Here is a 21,193-nt window from a genome sequence, read left to right on the forward strand (position 1 = left end):
CTGAAACTTAACATGGACAAAACAGAATTCATCATCTTTCCCCCATCTCACGCGACCCCCCCAACGAACCTATCCATTACAGTAAATGGCTGCCCACTCTCCCCAGTCCCACAAGCTCGCTGCCTCGGGGTAATCCTTGACGCTGATCTCTCCTTCAAACCACATATCCAAGCCCTTTCCACTTCCTGCCGACTTCAACTCAAAAATGTTTCACGAATCCGTTCATTCCTCAACCATGAATCTGCAAAAACCCTAGTCCATGCCCTCATCATCTCTCGCCTTGACTACTGCAACCTCCTGCTCTGTCTGTGGCCTCCCCTCTAACACTCTCGCACCCCTCCAATCTATTCTAAACTCTGCTGCCCGACTAATCCACCTGTCACCCCGCTATTCCCCGGCCTCTCCCCTCTGTCAATCCCTTCACTGGCTCCCCATTACCCAGAGACTCCACTACAAAGCCCTACCCATGACGTACAAAGCCATCCACAACCTGTCTCCTCCATACATCTGTGACCTTGTCTCCCGGTACTTACCACCCACAACCTCCGATCCTCACAAGATCTCCTACTCTGCTCCCCTCTTATCTCCTCTTCCCACAATCGCATACAAGATTTCTCTCGCGTATCACCCCTACTCTGGAACCCTCTACCACAACACATCAGACCAGGGGTGGATTAAGGGTAGCCAGGGCCCCGGGCTGTTCACACACTGTGGGCCCCCCCGGTCATGTGACGGGGGTCATGTGACGGGGGTCATGTGACGGGGGTCATGATATACCCGAACCAGATTATTCCAGAAAAAGGGCCGGGCCCTACTCTACTGTAACCTAGGAAATATTTGTTAAAATCTGCAATACAATTTAGGTATATCTTGACCAATAATATCACATACAAGGAACAAATACCACCGCACCATGACCAGACCACAAATTACAACCACAGTCATCGAATAATAGCACATACAAGGGACAAATACCACCACACCATTTCCAGACCACATATTACCATACCTCCCAACTTTTGAAGTTGGGAAAGAGGGACAAAGTTTGCGGCGCGCGTTGCGCGCCGCAGCAAATTTTAGGGCACACCTCTGACCACACCCATTCACTAGTCACACCCATATCCATGTCTCAACCACACCCATTTAGCACTGCTGATCACACTGTTCATAAAGAATAATTATAAAAAAAAAATTTGGCCACACAGTGCTCGATACTGTATAATGGCCACACAGTGCTCCATACTGTATAACGACCCCACATGACCACATGATGCTCAATACTGTATAATGGCCACACATGATGTTCAATACTGTATAATGACCCCACATGATGCTCAATACTGTATAATGGCCACACATGATGCTCCATACTGTATAATGGCCACACATGATGCTCCATACTGTATAATGGCCCCACATGATGCTCAATACTGTATAATGACCCCACGTGATGCTCAATACTGTATAAGTGCCCCACATGATGCTCAATACTGTATAATGGCCCCACATGATGCTCAATACTGTATAATGACCCCACATGATGCTCAATACTGTATAATGGCCCCACATGATGCTCAATACTGTATAATGACCCCACATGATGCTCAATACTGTATAATGGCCACACATGATGCTCCATACTGTATAGTGACTGCACATGATGCTCCATACTGTATAATGACCGCACATGATGCTCAATACTGTATAATGGCCACACATGATGCTCCATACTGTATAATGGCCACACATGATGCTCCATACTGTATAATGACCGCACATGATGCTCTATACTGTATAATGACCACACATGATGCTCCATATTGTATAATGACCGCACATGATGCTCCATAATGGCCACACATGATGCTCCATACTGTATAATGACCGCACATGATGCTCCATACTATATAATGACTGCACATGATGCTCCATACTGTATGACAGCACATGATGCTCCATACTGTATAATGACTGCACATGATGCTCCATACTGTATAATGACAGCACATGATGCTCCATACTGTATAATGACAGCACATGATGCTCCATACTGTATAATGGCCACACATGATGCTCCATACTGTATAATGACCGCACATGATGCTCTATACTGTATAATGGCCACACATGATGCTCCATACTTTATAATGACCGCACATGAGGCTCCATACTGTATAATGGCCACACATGAGGCTCCATACTGTATAATGGCCACACATGATGCTCCATACTGTATAATAGCCGCACATGATGCTCCATACTGTATAATGACCGCACATGATGCTCCATACTGTATAATGGCCACACATGATGCTCCATACTGTATAATGACCGCACATGATGCTCCATACTGTATAATGGCCGCACATGATGCTCCATACTGTATAATGGCCACACATGATGTTCCATACTGTATAATAGCCGCACATGATGCTCCATACTGTATAATGACTGAACATCATGCTCCATACTGTATAATGACCACACATGATGCTCCATAGTGTATAATGACCGCACATGATGCTCCATACTGTATAATGGCCACACATGATTCTCCATACTGTATAATGACCGCACATGATGCTCAATAATACTGTATTATGACCGCACATGATGCTCCATACTGTATAATGGCCACACATGATTCTCCATACTGTATAATGACCGCACATGATGCTCAATAATACTGTATTATGACCGCACATGATGCTCCTTACTGTATATTGGCCGCACATGATAATGGCCACACATAGCTGCTCCTACACACGCGGCTGCGCTCCGTAAACTTTGCATACACGGCTCCGCTCCGTACACACGGCTCCACTCCATACATCTCATACACACACGGCTCCGCTCCGTACACATTCAGCTCCGCTCCATACACCTCATACACGGCTCTGCTCCATACACCTCATACACACACTGCTCTGCTCCATACACCTCATACACGGCTCCGCTCCATACATCTCGTACACACGGCACTACTCCGTACACCTCATACACACACCGCTCCGCTCCATACACATTGCACACACTGCTCCGCATACCTTGCACACACACAGCTCCGCTGCGTACACCTCATACACATACGGCTCCTCTCCATACATCTCGTACACACACGGCACTACTCCGTACACCTCATACACACGCGGCTGTGCTCCGTACACCTCGTACACACGCGGCAGTGCTCCGTACACCTCGTACACACGCGGCAGTGCTCCGTACACCTCGTACACACGGCTCCGCTCCGTACACCTCGTACACGTGCGGCTGTGCTCCGTACACCTCGTACACATGGCTCCATACACCTCTTACACACGACTCCGCTCCGTACACCTTGTACACATGGCTCCGTACACCTCTTACACACGACTCCGCTCCGTACACCTTGTACACATGCGGCTGTGCTCCGTACACCTCGTACACATGGCTCCGTACACCTCTTACACACGACTTCGCTCCGTACACCTTGTACACATGGCTCCGTACACCTCTTACACACGACTCCGCTCCGTACACCTCATACACACGCGGCTGCGCTCCGTACACCTCGTACACATGGCTCCGTACACCTCTTACACACGACTCCGCTCCGTACACCTTGTACACATGCGGCTGTGCTCCGTACACCTTGTACACATGGCTCCGTACACCTCTTACACACGACTCCGCTCCGTACACCTTGTACACATGCGGCTGTGCTCCGTACACCTCGTACACATGGCTCCGTACACCTCTTACACACGACTCCGCTCCGTACACCTCGTACACGCGGCTGCGCTCCGTACACCTCGTACACATGGCTCCGTACACCTCTTACACACGACTCCGCTCCGTACACCTTGTACACATGCGGCTGTGCTCCGTACACCTCTTACACACGACTCCGCTCCGTACACCTCGTACACACGCGGCTGCGCTCCGTACACCTCGTACACACGCGGCTGTGCTCCGTACACCTCGTACACACGCGGTTCCGCTCTGTACACCTCGTACACACGCGGCTGTGCTCTGTACACCTTGTACACACGACTCCGTACACCTCGTACACACGCGGCTGCGCTCCGTACACCTCGTACACACGTGGCTTCGCTCCGTACACCTCGTACACACGCGGCTGCGCTCCGTACACCTCGTACACACTCGGCTGTTCTCCGTACACCTCGTACACACGCGGCTCCGCTCTGTACACCTCGTACACACGCGGCTATGCTCTGTACACCTTGTACACACGACTCCGTACACCTCTTACACACGACTCCGCTCCGTACACCTCGTACACACGCGGCTGCGCTCCGTACACCTCGTACACGCGGCTGCGCTCCGTACACCTCGTACACACGCGGCTCTGCTCCGTACACCTCGTACACACGCGGCTGTGCTCCGTACACCTCGTACACACGCGGCTGCGCTCCGTACACCTCGTACACACGCGGCTGTGCTCTGTACACCTTGTACACACGACTCCGCTCCGTACACCTCGTACACACGCGGCTGTGCTCCGTACACCTCATGCACACGGCTCCGTACACATCGTACACACACGACTCCGCTCCATAGACCTTTCACACGCTGCTCTGATCCATACACCTCGTACACACACGGCTCTGCTACATCCACCCTGTAAACACCTCCTGACCTCACACATACGCTGCCTTACCCTCCTCCGGCGCCATGGCAACCAGCAAAGTCCTGTACACGGAGGTCCTCCTCCCGATCATGTGACCCCTGACTCCTCCCATCCTGTGACCTCATCACAGGTCCTGTGCACAGAGCAGCTGTTATGTGGTGTGTTGCTGTGCAGGCCTGGTGCAGGGACTCGGAGCTCTCAGCTGACTGGCTGACACACGCACCTCCCAACCAATGCGGGCCCCCTCTCTCTGCCCACCGGGTCCGGGGGCACACAAATGCCGGCGGGCATTCAGACAATTAGTGGAGGGTCAATCTGTTCGGTAGCCCAGGGCCCCCCCAGACCACTGGGCCCTGGGCTACCGCCCATATTGACCCTCTGATAATCCGCCCCTGCATCAGACTCTCGCCTACCATCGAAACCTTCAAAAAGAACATGAAGACCCACCTCTTCAGACAAGCCTACAACCTGCAGTAACCACCGATCGACCAAACCGCTGCATGACCATCTCTACCCTCACCTACTGTTTCCTCACCCATCCCTTGTAGATTGTGAGCCTTTGCGGGCAGGGTCCTCATTCCTCCTGTACCAGTTATGACTTGTATTGTTTAAGATTATTGTACTTGTTTTTATTATGTATACCCCTCCTCACATGTAAAGCGCCATGGAATAAATGGCGCTATAACAATAAATAATAATAATAATAATATGTCTACATCACATGCACAGACCAAGCAGCAGCTGGCTTCTCCCATGCATGCAGCCTGATGGGTAAATAGTGCTATGTCTACATCACATGCACAGACCAAGCAGCAGCTGGCTTCTCCCATGCATGCATCCTGACGGGCATATAGTGATATGTCTACATCACATGCACAGACCAAGCAGCAGCTGGCTTCTCCCATGCATGCAGCCTGATGGGTAAATAGTGCTATGTCTACATCACATGCACAGACCAAGCAGCAGCTGGCTTCTCCCATGCATGCAGCCTGATGGGTAAATAGTGCTATGTCTACATCACATGCACAGACCAAGCAGCAGCTGGCTTCTCCCATGCATGCATCCTGACGGGCATATAGTGATATGTCTACATCACATGCACAGACCAAGCAGCAGCTGGCTTCTCCCATGCATGCATTTTGATGGGCATGTAGTGATATGTCTACATCACATGCACAGACCAAGCAGCAGCTGGCTTCTCCCATGCATGCAGCCTGATGGGCATGTAGTGATATGTCTACATCACATGCACAGACCAAGCAGCAGCTGGCTTCTCCCGTGTATGCAGCCTGAGAGGCATATAGTGCTATGTCTAAATCACATATCCAAGAAGTATCTTTTTCTCCTTGCGGAGATTGACATGCTAAGCATGCCGAGATGAGGAGACTTAAAGGGAACCTGTCGCCCCCAAAATCGAGGGTGAGCTAAGCCCACCAGCATCAGGGGCTTATCCACAGCATTCTGTAATGCTGTAGATAAGCCCCCGATGTATCCTAAAAGATAAGAAAAAGAGGTTAGATTATATTCAGGGGCGGTCCCAGTCCGGTCCGATGGGTGTCGCGGTCCGGTTCGGCGCCTCCCATCTTCATCAGATGACGTCCTCTTCTGGTCTTCAGGCTGCGGCGCAGGCGTACTTTGCCCTGTTGAGGGCAGAGTAAAAGTACTGCAGTGCGCAGGCGCCAGGAAAGGTCCAAGAGGCCCAGCACCTGCGCACTGCAGTACTTTGCTCTGCCCTCAACAGGGCAGACAAAGTATGCCTGCGCCGGAGCCGCAGCGTGAAGACCAGAAGAGGACGTCATCCTATGAAGATGGGAAGCTCCGGACCGGACCGTGACGCCCACCGGATCGGACCACCCGCCCAAGTGAGTATAATATAACCTGTTTTTCTCATCTTTTAGGATACACCGGGGGCTTCTCTACAGCATTACAGAATGTTTTAGATAAGCCCCTGATGCCGGTGGGCTTAGCTCACCCTCGATTTTGGGGGTGACAGGTTCCTTTAAAGCCGCAATGCTCCTCTGGGAAATATGTAAATGGTCTCTTCAGAGAGGAAGAGAACTAAAACTCTAGTGCCACCTATTGGAAGTAGCAATCCTAAAACACTGTTAGGATTGCTACTTCCAATAGGTGGCACTATAGTTCTAGTTCTCTTCCTCTCTGAAGAGACAATTTAACTTCTCCTGGATAGTTGTGACCTTCTTTACCAATGAGGAAGTATGAATTTACAGCTATTCTTAAAGTTCCACATTTCTGACTTTGAACTTTTTTTTTTTAAGGTGGGATCCGAAATGTGTTATTTTTCTTACATCAATGTTTAGGTAAGATTACAGATAAACTTTGTGAAATGTATCTCCCTTACTATGTGTTACAGTAACAAGACATAAGCCGGCCATACACGAAGTAGCTGTCTGACAAACGTTCGTCCTTCAGGCAGCTGTCTCTCCAGAGTCCCCCAAACACATGAGAACATTCATGTGTTTTTAAAGGGGGGTGAGGGGAGAGCACTCTGACAGATACTTTTGGCGGAAACCTATTCCCCTGAAAATAAAAGGATAGGGAATTGAAATTGCAGTTGTCTGATCCTACTTTCTCTTGACGTCATCTTTCAGGAGACAGTGAGTAGGCTCCCCATCTACATTAGATTGGCAAATTCAGACAACCTTTATGTAATGTGTATGGGAGCCTATAATACTGCCAAGTTTTCTTGCTTCTAAACTGCCCTGAGTAATCTATGAACTTTTAGTTTAAAGGGATAAGCTGCCTGAAAGCCCCATACAAATTCTGGATGCTTACTTGAGTTGTCCAGGTTTGGAGTTTGAGTCTGCAGTCACTGTATGTGATTGCAGACTTGTTTAATCCTCACAGTGTGCACTTGCTGGCGCCGCGAGCAGTCGTTCATGTGACCAGAAGTATTCTATTTGCATACTTCCGGTCACATTCCAACTAGACTTCTGACCTCCCTAAGTTCACTTGTATTGAGCGAGGCCGCACAACTCTAGTTGGCACGTGACCGCATGCCTGCAAATTACTACAATATAATACAAGCCTGGACAACTCCTTCATCAACCAGACTGGCAGACATGACTTGTTCAGATCAAGGCTTGCAGCGTTCCATCTGCTACAGTAAAAGCAGCCTGGCAGCAGGCACACCACTTCATGCTCCACCTTAATCTGCGCTTATAGTTTTCTTCAGTAGATTTTTCTCAACATCAGTTGGTGGAGAACCACCTACAACACAGCGACTGATACGTGTTTGTACAGTACTGTAGAATATATTCATACAATAGCAAAACAAGAGTTAGTAAAAAAAAAGACAAATAACACCAGTCCTTCAGGTTTTTGACCTTTTATAAACAAATACTTTTATGTCCTAAAAAGAGAAAAGTATTCCAAACGTGATGCCTTTATTGGCAAACCAGAAAAATGATAATCTTTCAGAGCATAGAGACTGCTTCATCAGGCAGGTTTAGAAAAGAAAGACTCGGAGAAGAGCACAGCATTCACACCATATTAGACCAAGGCGTGATGCCTCCTAAACATAAGCCAAAGTAAGGAAACTGAGGTTTTGTTACAAATGGTGAGGGGGGCGATACTTTTGTCTTTTTTGGGGCATAAAAGTATTTACATAGATTTTCTGGCTCACACGGTCCCACAATATAAATTTTATTGTACATCTTAATATATTCTAGAAAACGTTATCAGTAACACTGTGCATGCATAACAGAATACATCAGATTACATATTATCAGTGACTTTACGAATATGTGCTGTTTCAGAGATGTTTTCCTAAGTACAGAAGAACTTCAGTTTGTTGTGGAGAAAGTCTTAAGACTGTTGTCTAAGGTAGACCTCCAAGAAATGCCTCCGCTGGTGTACCAGTTACTGCTGCTTTCTACCAAGGTAAGTTCTGGCTGCGTGTAAGCCGTTATGGTGAAATATGTAGCTGGGACGCACAGATTCATGTATGTATCAGGCACTGCTTGTATAATCTGTATCTAGCCACCCTGGAGACTAGTCAGACAGGCGGGTCTCTGGAGGCTTCTCCCCTCATTGTGCCCTGGAGTGACATAGGTCAGACCAGCTTTTAAAGTATGGTTTTCTCTATGTCCCTGGCTAAGATCATGCAGTCAGCGCCGGATACATGCTGCCCATGGATTGGGAATATTGTATCAGCTGTCAGGTTCCCATTATTGGCCTGCTATCAGTAAAGAGAGTGCAGATTTATACACTCATGTCTTCCTTAGCATTGTTCTTGGCTCCACTCTCCTGAGTTTTGACATGATTGTGCGGTATGGTCATGAATTGTCAGTCCTATATATCTCTTGGAACCTTTACTGGTGACTTCTAAGGCTATGTGCACACGCTGCGGATTTTGCTGCGGATCCGCCGCGGTTTTGACGCTGCGGATTTGCAGCTGTTTTCCGTGAGTTTACAGTACCATGTAAACCTATGGAAAACAAAATCCGCAGTGCAGATGCGGGAAAAAAAGCACGGAAACGCTGCATTGTTTATTCCGCAGCATGTCAATTCTTTGTGTGGATTCCGCTGCGGTTTACACCTGCTCCATAATATGAATCTGCTGGCGTAAAACCGCAGGTGGAATCCTCATAAAATCTGGGGTAATTCCGCAGTAAATCCGCAGGTAATTCGCAGTGCGGTTTACCTGCGGATTTACAAAAACAGGTGCGGAAAAATCCGCAGAGATACAACCTACCGTATGTGTGCACATACCCTAAGGCATGAATTGCTGGTTGTGTCATGTGATGGATACAAGTGAGGGACAGGTAGTGTGACATTCATGAACTGTGTGGTGATTTTCTAAGCAGATTTCACCCTTTGCATTGCACCTGCTGTAGGTCCCATGACAAAATCTAATGTAGAACATGCAGCTATTGCCGTGGAGCTGCAGCAGGATTTGGAGCAAAATCCACAACAATATTCTTCATCCCGTGTGGACGTACAATTCCACTACAGTTATTAGAGTTCTGTGTTGTGACAAGCCTTCACCATTTTTTTCCAGTGTGAACTTGAGATCTTGAAAACGGTGAGGAATTGATCTAAGGGTATGTGCACACGATGCAGATTAAGTACAGATTTAGTGCAGTTCTGCAGCGTTTTTTTCTGCAGCAGAAACGCTGCAGAACTGCACTGTGATTTACAGTACAATGTAAATCAATGTGAAAAAAAAAGCTCTGCACATGGTTCAGAAAAATCTGCGCATAAACGCTGCTGATTTCAAAGACGTGCATGTCACTAATTTTGTGCGTTTCTGCAGTCCTCCATTAATAGAAATCTGCAGTGGTAAAATCTGCACAAAATCCGCATCAATTCCGCACAAAAAACGCACTAAAACCACATAAAAAATGCATCAAAAACGCACTTGCGGATTCTGCCTGGAGATGCAGATTTAGTGCAGAAAATTCTGCACCACATTTCCTACGTGTGTGCACATAGCCTAGCAGTTTATTGGAAAATTGTATATCGTTTATGTACTTTACCAAGACTAACTTTTGTTTGCTAAAACCCCTTCAACTGTCAGCAACAAGGATTTTTATGCTTCAATGTAAACTTACACTATTCCGTACCGTGACACTTACTATTGTACTTAATGGACTGTGTTGTGGTTTGGGACAGGAGGTGTGTGACACCTTGTTTGTATGGTTTTTACTTTTGGAAAACTTTAATACAAAAAAAGGGGTTTTTAGTTAAAAAAAATGTTTTTTTTTTTTTAACTTAAAGAACGATCCTTTGTTTAGAGTGAATTTATCAGATATTACTTGTGTTATTTCAGGGCAGTAAGAAGAATATTCTGGAAGGAGTTATCAAAGTATTCAATGATTTTGACCAGCAGGTGATGATGGAGGAGAAGAACGCTGAGTAAGCCAAACTAAACACTTAAATGAGTTTTCCCTTAAACAAAGTTCATTTTAATCAGTAGATCTGGGAATAGTAATAATTTCCACAATTGGATGTGTTTAAATAAAATGTTCCTGTGCTGAGATAATCTTATAAATGTGTCCCTGCTGTGTACTGTGTAATGGCTGACCGTACGGGAACATGGTCTGATCATACCACAGCTCCTGGGCAGGGGAGGAAGCAAAAGAAAGGATACAGACAACGCAGCATTGGATCGCAGGTGCTGGTTTCTGTAAGGAAAAAACATGTCCCTACCTGTTTGAAAACTTGTTTTACCTCACAGAAAGAATCAGCTGTGATCCTGTGCTCTAATGTTTGTAAACTTTTTTGCCTCCTCCCCTGTCCAGGAGCTGTGGTATGATCAGACCATGTCCCTGCACGGTGAGACACGGCCATTACACAGTACACAGCAGGGACACATTTATAAGATTATCTCAGCACTGGAGGATTTTTTTTTACATATCCAGTTGTGGAAATTATTTTTATCCTAAAATCTATTTATTAAAATGTACTTTGTTTGTGGGACAACCCCCTTAATCGACTTGTGTTGATATTAAAAGAAATGTATAATCAGAAAATGTATTAATATTTGGAAACAGTAAGAAAAACACCAGCGCCTTCACTGTGGAAGTTAGGAAAGAGGAGTAGGAAAGCAATAAGCTGCAGACAAACCTTGGATTCTGTGTGATAAACCCAAACAAACCAGGAAGAAAAAGATACAACTATTGGTCCGTCGCGCTATGCAAGTGACTGATTAGTATGAAAAATCCTATATGCCGACCTTGTGGGTTTTGGTTGCAGGTGATGATCAGCAGACAATGTGTAACAAAGGTGCAGATGAATTCAAATTCTGTTGGAATAACAGTGAAGGACGTCCGTGCTGCAGCTAGAGGCGTCCGCCTTGCAGGTTGAACCAAGGGTGGTTGTAGATCGATGAGTATTTGAGCGGGATGGGGACTTGCACATGTAGAGCCAGGAGTGCTCCGGCCGGTAGCGTCCCTGGACACCCGGCAGAAAAAGATGGCCGACAGTGCTGGAGATGGAATGTGACATCACAGTTGTACGGAGTCTCAGAAGGACCAAAAAGCGGTCTGTGTTTCAGGGAATATGCGGTTCCCCTTGTATATGTCATCTATCCACAAGATAATCGATAAATACATGATCCCTGAGGTCTGACTACTTGGACCCACTTGATCATGAGGACGGGTCTGTTTTTATTTTTTTTCACTAATGCTCGCCACTTTTTTATTTGGAGGCCTAAATGAGGCAAGATAGTAACACTGTACATTGGCATGTAGTTCAGGGTATATTTACATGACGGCATTCATAGACACATGGCATGACACTCGCCGTGCTCGCCTGTTGATGTTTGGGGGAGATCGGCCCCAGTCTTCCTCTTGCGCAAAAAGGTTTATAAAAATAAAAAATAAATAAATTAAAAAGTATGGTCTGAATAGCAGACCCTGTGTGCCTCCTAGGGACACTAAGCATGAACTGGTTCTATCCGGAGCCAGTGGGCGGTGTATACTGCAGGGGAGGAGCTAACCCTTTTTTGTATTTACTTAGTGTCAGCCTCCTAGTGGCAGCAGCATACACCACGGTCTGTGTCCCCCCAATGTGGCAATGGAGAAAGATTTTTTTTTTTTTTTAATGGATCAATGTGTCTTTTCCATTAAACATTGTGTATGTGCTAGTCTCATCTTCTTTTGCTAACCATAATTAAGCATCCAACGTTTTGGGCTCTGTCATAAATATAAAGCACATTGTAGTAAACCTCTAAAGGCTCTTTATAAACAACGTATCAACATTAACAACTGCCGATACGCCTTTTAACTGTGGCTGTTAAGGGTACTTATTCCTCAGCACCGCTTTTTAACGGCGCTGAGAAATAAGGTTATAGCGCCCGCCAGCATCGGAAAATCTCCAGGGTCTCGGCTACCGGGGATAGCTGAGACCCCAGAGAACATGATTTGGGTCGGTTTTTACTGTCCTCAGTCTTTTGATCACCGTTATTCACCAAATAACAGCAACTGCAAAAAAAAGAAGTCACAATACTGATTCATTTCTCTCTAATATGATATGACCTAGCATACCAGAGGACAGAGAAATGGGGTCCCCCGAACCTCCAAACCCCCCCCAGTACCTCCAGTATTTCTAGACCCTCCGGCTCTGCCCCTCTGCGTCTTCTTCCTGGAAGAAAATGGTGGGTGCAAGCACAGTGCGCCTGCCAAGATCTGTCGGCCGGCACCCGACAACAATAGATTTTTCCTATTGGTTCTTTTTGATCACTGTGATAGACCCGTCACAGTGAACAAAATAAAAAAAAATAGTAAAGCAAACCCCCCTTATCACCCCCTTAGTTAGGTAAAAACTAAAAAACTTATTTTTTTCCCATTCTTTGCAGTTAGCTAGGGTTGGGGCTCGGGTTGAGGTTGGGGTTACGGTTGTGCCATTGGGGTTACGGTTGTGCCATTGGGGTTACGGTTGCGTTGTTGGGGATAGGTTTGTATTGGGGATATGGTTGTATTGGGGTTAGGGTGTTGGGGTTATGGTTGGGGTGTTGGAGTTGAGGTTAGGGTTGTGATTAGGGTCAGGGGTAGGGCTGTGTTAGGGTGGGAGTTAGAATTGGGGAGTTTGCACTGTTTAGGTACATCAGGGGGTCTCCAAATGTGACAATGGGAGATTTTTCTTATTGGTTAATTTTGATCACCGTGATAGGTTCTATCACAGTGATTAAAAATAGTAAATCAAACCCCCCTTTATCACCCCCTTGGATAAGTAAAAATAATAAAATTTAAAAAATGTATTTTTTCCATTCTTTGCAGTTAAAGTTGGGGTTAGGATTGTGTTGGGGTTATGCTTGCAAACAGTGGCTTTTCCCAACATACGGGGTATTGGGGTTCTGTGGAGAAATTGCACAACACATTTTGTGGTCCATTTTCTCCTGATCCCCCTGTGAAAATAAAAAAGTTTGGGTCTAAAGTAAATTTTTTTGGTGAAAAAAGTTAAATGTTAATTTTTTCCTTCCACGTTGCTTTAGTTCTTTTGAAGCACCTGAAGAGTTAATAAACTTCTTGAACGTGGTTTTGCGCACATTGAGGGGTGCAGTTTTTAGAATGGTGTCACTATTTTCTGTGATATTGATCCTCAAACTCACTTCAAATATGAGGTGGTCCCTAAAAAAATGGTTTTGTAAATTTTGTTGGAAAAATTAGAAATTGCTGGTCAGATTTTAACCCTTACAACTTCCTAACAAAAAAAAATTGTTTCCAAAATTGTGCTGATGTAAAGTAGACATGTGGGAAATGTTATTTATTAACTATTTTGTGTGATAGGACTGATTTAACCCCTTCCCGACCTTTGACGCCACGTAGGCGTCATGAAAGTCGGTGCCAATCCGACCCATGACGCCTATGCGGCGTCATGGAAAGATCGCGTCCCTGCAGATCGGGTGAAAGGGTTAACTCCCATTTCACCCGATCTGCAGGGACAGGGGGAGTGGTAGTTTAGCCCAGGGGGGGTGGCTTCACCCCCTCGTGGCTACGATCGCTCTGATTGGCTGTTGAAAGTGAAACTGCCAATCAGAGCGATTTGTAATATTTCACCCATTATAACGGGTGAAATATTACAATCCAGCCATGGCCGATGCTGAAATATCATCGGCCATGGCTGGAAATACTAGTGTTCCCCCACCCCACCCCTCCGATCGCCCCCCCACCCCCCCGATCTGGCCGGTACACTGCTCCGGCTCCCCTCCGCCCTGTGCTCCGCTCCCCCCCGTGCTCGTGTCCGCTCCCCCCGTGCTCCAATCACCCCCCCGTGCTCCAATCACCCCCCCTGCACTCCGATCCACCCCCCCCCGTGCTCCGTTCCACCCCCCCGTGCTCCATTCCAGCCCCCCCGTGCTCCGTTCCACGCCCCCCGCGCTCCGTTCCACCCCTCCCGCGCTCCGATTCCCCCCCCCGTGCTCCGATCCCCCCCCCCGTGCTCCGATCCCCCCCCCCGTGGTCCCCCCCCACCCTATCATACTTACCGATCCAGCCGTGGTCCCGTCCGTCTTCTCCCGGGCGCCGCCATCTTCCAAAATGGCGGGCGCATGTGCAGTGCGCCCGCCGAATCTGCCGGCCGGCAGATTCGTTCCAAAGTGCATTTTGATCACTGAGATATAATCTATCTCAGTGATCAAAATAAAAAAAATAATAAATGACCCCCCCCCTTTGTCACCCCCATAGGTAGGGACAATAAAAAAATAAAGAAATTTTTTTTTTTCCACTAATGTTAGAATAGGGTTAGGGTTAGGGGTAGGGTTAGGGTTAGGGGTAGGGTTAGGGGTAGGGTTAGGGGTAGGGGTAGGGGTAGGGGTAGGGGTAGGGTTAGGGGTAGGGTTAGGGTTAGGGCTAGGGTTAGGGGTAGGGTTAGGGGTAGGGTTAGGGTTAGGAATGTGCACACGTATTCTGGTCCTCTGCGGATTTTTCCGCTGCGGATTTGATAAATCCGCAGTGCTAAACCGCTGCGGATTTATGGTGGATTTACCGCGTTTTTTTCTGCGCATTTCACTGCGGTTTTACAATTGCGATTTTCTATTGGAGCAGTTGTAAAACCGCTGCGGAATCCGCACAAAGAAGTGACATGCTGCGGAATGTAAACCGCTGCGTTTCCGTGCAGTTTTTCCGCAGCATGTGTACAGCGATTTTTGTTTCCCATAGGTTTACATTGAACTGTACACTCATGGGAAACTGCTGCGGATCCGCAGCGTTTTCCGCAGCGTGTGCACATACCTTTAGAATTAGGCTATGTGCACACGGTGCGGATTTGGCTGCGGATTCGCAGCAGTGTTCCATCAGGTTTACAGTACCATGTAAACATATGAAAAACCAAATCCGCTGTGCCCGTGATGCGGAAAATACCGCGCGGGAACGCTGCGTTGTATTTTCCGCAGCATGTGAATTCTTTGTGCGGATTCCGCAGCGTTTTACACCTGTTCCTCAATAGGAATCCGCAGGTGAAATCCGCACAAAAAACACTGGAAATCCGCGGAAAATCCGCAGGTAAAACACAGTGCCTTTTACCCGCAGATTTTTCAAAAATGGTGCGGAAATATCTCACACGAATCCGCAACGTGGGCACATAGCCTTAGGGTTAGGGTTGGAATTAGTGTTGTGGTTAGGGGTGTGTTGGGGTTAGGGTTGTGATTAGGGTTATGGCTACAGTTGGGATTAGGGTTAGGGGTGTGTTGGGGTTAGTGTTGGAGGTAGAATTGAGGGGTTACCACTGTTTAGGCACATCAGGGGTCTCCAAACGCAACATGGCGCCACCATTGATTCCAGCCAATCTCGTATTCAAAAAGTCAAATGGTGCTCCCTCACTTCCGAGCCCTGACGTGTGCCCAAACAGTGGTTTACCCCCACATATGGGGTACCAGCATACTCAGGACAAACTGCGCAACAATTACTGGGGTCCAATTTCTCCTGTTACCCTTGTGAATCTAAAAAAATGCTTGCTAAAACATAATTTTTGAGGAAAGAAAAATGATTTTTTATTTTCACGGATCTGTGTTGTAAACGTCTGTGAAGCACTTGGGGGTTCAAAGTGCTCACCACATATCTAGATAAGTTCCTTGGGGGGTCTAGTTTCTAAAATGGGGTCACTTGTGGGGGGTTTCTACTGTTTAGGCACACCAGGGGCTCTGCAAACGCAACGTGACACCCGCAGACCATTCCATCAAAGTCTGCATTTCAAAAGTCACTACTTCCCTTCTGAGCCCCGACGTGTGCCCAAACAGTGGTTTACCCCCACATATGGGGTATCAGCGTACTCAGGAGAAACTGGACAACAACTTTTGGGGTCCAATTTCTCCTGTAACCCTTGGGAAAATAAAAAATTCTGGGCTAAATAATTATTTTTGAGGAAAGAAAACGTATTTATTATTTTCACGGCTCTGCATTATAAACTTCTATGAAGCACTTGGGGGTTCAAAGTGCTCACCACACATCTAGATAAGTTCCTTTCAGGGTCTAGTTTCCAAAATGGGGTCACTTGTGGGGGGTTTCTACTGTTTAGGCACATCAGGGGCTCTGCAAACGCAACGTGACGCCCGCAGAGCATTCCATCAAAGTCTGCATTTCAAAACGTCACTACTTCAATTCCAAGCCCCGGCATGTGCCCAAACAGTAGTTTACCCCCACATATGGGGTATCACCGTACTCAGGAGAAACTGGACAACAAATATTGGGGTCAAATTTCTCCTGTTACCCTTGGGAAAAATAAAAAACTCTGGGCTAAATAATTATTTTTGAGGAAAGAAAACGTATTTATTATTTTCACGGCTCTGCATTATAAACTTCTATGAAGCACTTGGGGGTTCAAAGTGCTCACCACACATCTAGATAAGTTCCTTTGGGGGTCTAGTTTCCAAAATGGGGTCACTTGTGGGGGGTTTCTACTGTTAAGCCACATCAGGGGCTCTGCAAACGCAACGTGACGCCCACAGAGCATTCCATCAAAGTCTGCATTTCAAAACGTCACTACTTCACTTCCGAGCCCCGGCATGTGCCCAAACAGTGATTTACCCCCACATATGGGGTATCAGCGTACTCAGGAGAAACTGGACAACAACTTTTGGGGTCAAATTTCTCCTGTTACCCTTGGGAAAATAAAAAATTGCAGGCTAAAAGATCATTTTTGAGAAAATAATTTTTTTTTTTTTTTTCATGGCTCTGCGTTATAAACTTCTGTGAAGCACTTGGGGGTTCAAAGTCCTCACCACACATCTAGATTAGTTCCTTTGGGGGTCTAGTTTCTAAAATGGTGTCATTTCTGGGGGATCTCCAATGTTTAGGCACACAGGGGCTCTCCAAACGTGACATGGTGTCCGCTAATGATTGGAGCTAATTTTCCATTTAAAAAGCCAAATGGCGTGCCATCCCTTCCGAGCCCTGCCGTGCGCCCAAACAGTGGTTTACCCCCACATATGGGGTATCAGCGTACTCAGGACAAACTGGACAACAATATTTGGGGTCCAATTTCTCCTATTATCCTTGGCAAAATAGGAAATTCCAGGCTAAAAAATCATTTTTGAGGAAAGAAAAATTATTTTTTATTTTCATGGCTCTGCGTTATAAACTTCTGTGAAGCACCTGGGGGTTTAAAGTGCTCAATATGCATCTAGATAAGTTCCTTGGGGGGTCTAGTTTCCAAAATGGGGTCACTTGTGCGGGAGCTCCAATGTTTAGGCACACAGGGGCTCTCCAAACGCGACATGGTGTCCGCTAACAATTGGAGCTAATTTTCCATTCAAAAAGTCAAATGGCGCGCCTTCTCTTCCGAGCCCTGCCGAGTGCCCAAACAGTGGTTTACCCCCACATATGAGGTATCGGCGTACTCGGGAGAAATTGCCCAACAAATTTTATGATCCATTTTATCCTACTGCCCATGTGAAAATGAAAAAATTGAGGCGAAAAGAATTTTTTTGTGAAAAAAAAGTACTTTTTCATTTTTACAGATCAATTTGTGAAGCACCTGAGGGTTTAAAGTGCTCACTAGGCATCTAAATTAGTTCCTTGGGGGGTCTAGTTTCCAAAATGGGGTCACTTGTGGGGGAGCGCCAATGTTTAGGCACACAGGAGCTATCCAAACGCGACATGGTGTCCGCTAACGATGGAAATAATTTTTCATTCAAAAAGTCAAATGGCGCTCCTTCCCTTCCGAGCCTTACCATGTGCCCAAACAGTGGTTTACCTCCACATGTGAGGTATTGGTGTACTCAGGAGAAATTGCCCAACACATTTTAGGATCCATTTTATCCTGTTGCCCATGTGAAAATGAAAAAATTGAGGCTAAAAGAATTTTTTTGTGAAAAAAAAGTACTTTTTCATTTTTACGGATCAATTTGTGAAGCACCTGGGGGTTCAAAGTGCTCACTATGCATCTAGATAAGTTCCTTGGGGCGTCTAGTTTCCAAAATGGGGTCACTTGTGGGGGAGCTCCAATTTTTAGGCACACGGGGGCTCTCCAAACGTGACATGGTGTCCGCTAAAGAGTGGAGCCAATTTTTGATTCAAAAAGTCAAATGGCGCTCCTTCCCTTCCAAGCCCTGCCGTGCGCCAAAACAGTGGTTTACCCCCACATATGAGGTATCAGCGTACTCAGGACAAATTGGACAACAACTTTCGTGGTTCAGTTTCTCCTTTTACCATTGGGAAAATAAAAAAATTGTTGCTAAAAGATAATTTTTGTGACTAAAAAGTTAAATGTTCATTTTTTCCTTCCATGTTGCTTCTGCTGCTGTGAAGCACCTGAAGGGTTAATAAACTTCTTGAATGTGGTTTTGAGTACCTTGAGGGGTGCAGTTTTTAGAATGGTGTCACTTTTGGGTATTTTCAGCCATATAGACCCCTCAAACTGACTTCAAATGTGAGGTGGTCCCTAAAAAAAATGGTTTTGTAAATTTCGTTGTAAAAATGACAAATCGCTGGTCGAATTTTAACCCTTATAACTTCCTAACAAAAAAAAATTTTGTTTCCAAAATTGTGCTGATGTAAAGTAAACATGTGGGAAATGTTATTTATTAACTATTTTGTGTCACATATCTCTCTGGTTTAACAGAATAAAAATTCAAAATGTGAAAATTGCGAAATTTTCAAAATTTTCGCCAAATTTCCGTGTTTATCACAAATAAATGCAGAATTTATTGACCTAAATTTACCACTAACATGAAGCCCAATATGTCACGAAAAAACAATCTCAGAACCGCTAGGATCCGTTGAAGCGTTCCTGAGTTATTACCTCATAAAGGGACACTGGTCAGAATTGCAAAAAACGGCAAGGTCTTTAAGGTCAAAATAGGCTGGGTCTTGAAGGGGTTAAAGGCACAAAGTTTTTTTTTCCAAATTTCCATTTTTTTCAATAAATAAACGCAAGTTATATCAAAGAAATTTTACCGCTAACATGAAGTACAATGTGTGATGAAAAAACATTCTCAGAATCACCAGGATCTGTTGAAGCATTCTAGAGTTATAACCTCATAAAGTGACAGTGGTCAGAATTGTAAAATTGGCCTGGTCGTTAAGGACAAAATTGGCTCTGTCACTAAGGGGTTAATAAGATTAAAATTAGCTTTTTTCCTGAGTATAATATCTCATTCAGGCATACTTTTTTTTAGGTGAAATTTTTTTTTTCTCGTCTTAACGTAAGTAGGAAAAATATTGGTTTTGATATATTGGCCACCTGTTCTGAATTAATGGTTTCCTCTTGTACTTTTAGCTCTTTAGATCTGATAGATGCTGCTCTTCCGAAAGAACAACTTCGACAAGTTGAGGGTACCATTATCTTGCACATTGTCTTTGCTATTAAATTTGACCAGGATCTAGGCCGAGAGCTGGTGAAGGTATAAAGTTTATGCAATAATTTGGTCTATCCCTTACTGATATATAGCGCCGATGCCATGTGGCTGATTGTTTGCCTTTTAATGTAGGGGTGCAGCATGCTGCACATGAAAAGGACACTTACAAGGATCATTGGATTGTGCTTTTTGCCATTACTTCTTCCGTCTTCAAATTTTTCCTATATTTCAATAGAAAGCTTCGAAAAAATGTCTACTTGCTCTTGGTTGGGAAGAAGTACGTGTGTTCATACTTCCGTATGTTTAAAGGGAACCTTTTTTGGTCGCTATAAGATGTGGCCACTGCCTTTCAGGGCTTATCTACAGCATTCTATAATGCTGTATATAAGCCCCCCATCCGAACTGGAAGATGAGAAAAATAAGTTTTATTATATGGGGGGTGGGAGGGAGGGGGGACCGGTCTGATGGGTTTGGCAGGGCCGGGTCTGGCTCCTCCCATCTTTTTGCAACGCCGCCCTCCTGCTTGCTTCATCGCTCCCCGGCGTCGGTGCTCCTGCGCAAGCGTACTTACCTGCGTACTTATCTGCGTACTTATCTGCTCTGTTGAGGGCAGAGTAAAGTACGGTAGTGCGCAGGTGCTGTACCTTTCTAACATTTCCCGGTGCCTGTGCACTGCAGTACTTTGCTATGCCCCCAACACAGCAGATAAGTACGCCTGCGCAGGAGCACCGACGCCGGGGAGCGATAAAGAAGATGGGAGGCGTCGGACTCAAAACTTCTACACCCATCGGACCGGACCGCCCCCCCGGGTGAGTATAATAAAACTTATTTTTCTTCACTTTCAGGTCGGATTGGGGGCTTATCTACAGCATTATAGAATGCTGTGTATCGGCCCTGAAAGGCGGTGGCCGTATCTTATAGCGGCCAAAACAGCTGCCAGGTTCCCTTTAACTATAGCCCAAATAAAGATCAAATGGCTGAGCCACTTTAATTTTGGATGACTTTAAGGCTATGTGCACACGTTCAGGATTTCTTGCAGAAATTTCCTGAGCAAAACTGAACATTTTCTGCAAGAAATCCACATGTGTTTTTGGTGCGTTTTTTTTTGCGGATTTTTCCGGAGGTTCCCAATGCAATAATATAGTGGGAAATCCGCAAAAAATCCGCAAAATTAATGAACATGCTGTGTTTTTTACCGCGATGCGTTTTTTTCGCGGAAAAAAACACATCATGTGTACAAAAATTGCGGAATGCATTCTAAATTATGGGATGCATAATGTATGTGTTTTTTCCGCGTTTTTATAGCG

At 45.8% G+C, this 21,193-nt stretch overlaps 1 protein-coding gene across 1 annotated transcript in view; it reads left to right on the forward strand.

The window, feature by feature from the left end:
• Nucleotides 1-21,193, forward strand: part of FANCI (FA complementation group I) — a 163,147-nt gene that overhangs the window by 29,186 nt on the left and 112,768 nt on the right. The window contains exons 7-10 of the mRNA XM_069766216.1: nucleotides 6,907-6,948; nucleotides 8,407-8,530; nucleotides 10,422-10,507; nucleotides 19,808-19,931. Coding sequence (XP_069622317.1) covers nucleotides 6,907-6,948; nucleotides 8,407-8,530; nucleotides 10,422-10,507; nucleotides 19,808-19,931 — 376 coding nt within the window. The remainder of the gene's footprint in view (nucleotides 1-6,906; nucleotides 6,949-8,406; nucleotides 8,531-10,421; nucleotides 10,508-19,807; nucleotides 19,932-21,193) is intronic.

Source organism: Ranitomeya imitator, chromosome 4, assembly GCF_032444005.1.
Source record: "Ranitomeya imitator isolate aRanImi1 chromosome 4, aRanImi1.pri, whole genome shotgun sequence".
NCBI classification, from domain to species: Eukaryota; Metazoa; Chordata; class Amphibia; order Anura; family Dendrobatidae; genus Ranitomeya; species Ranitomeya imitator.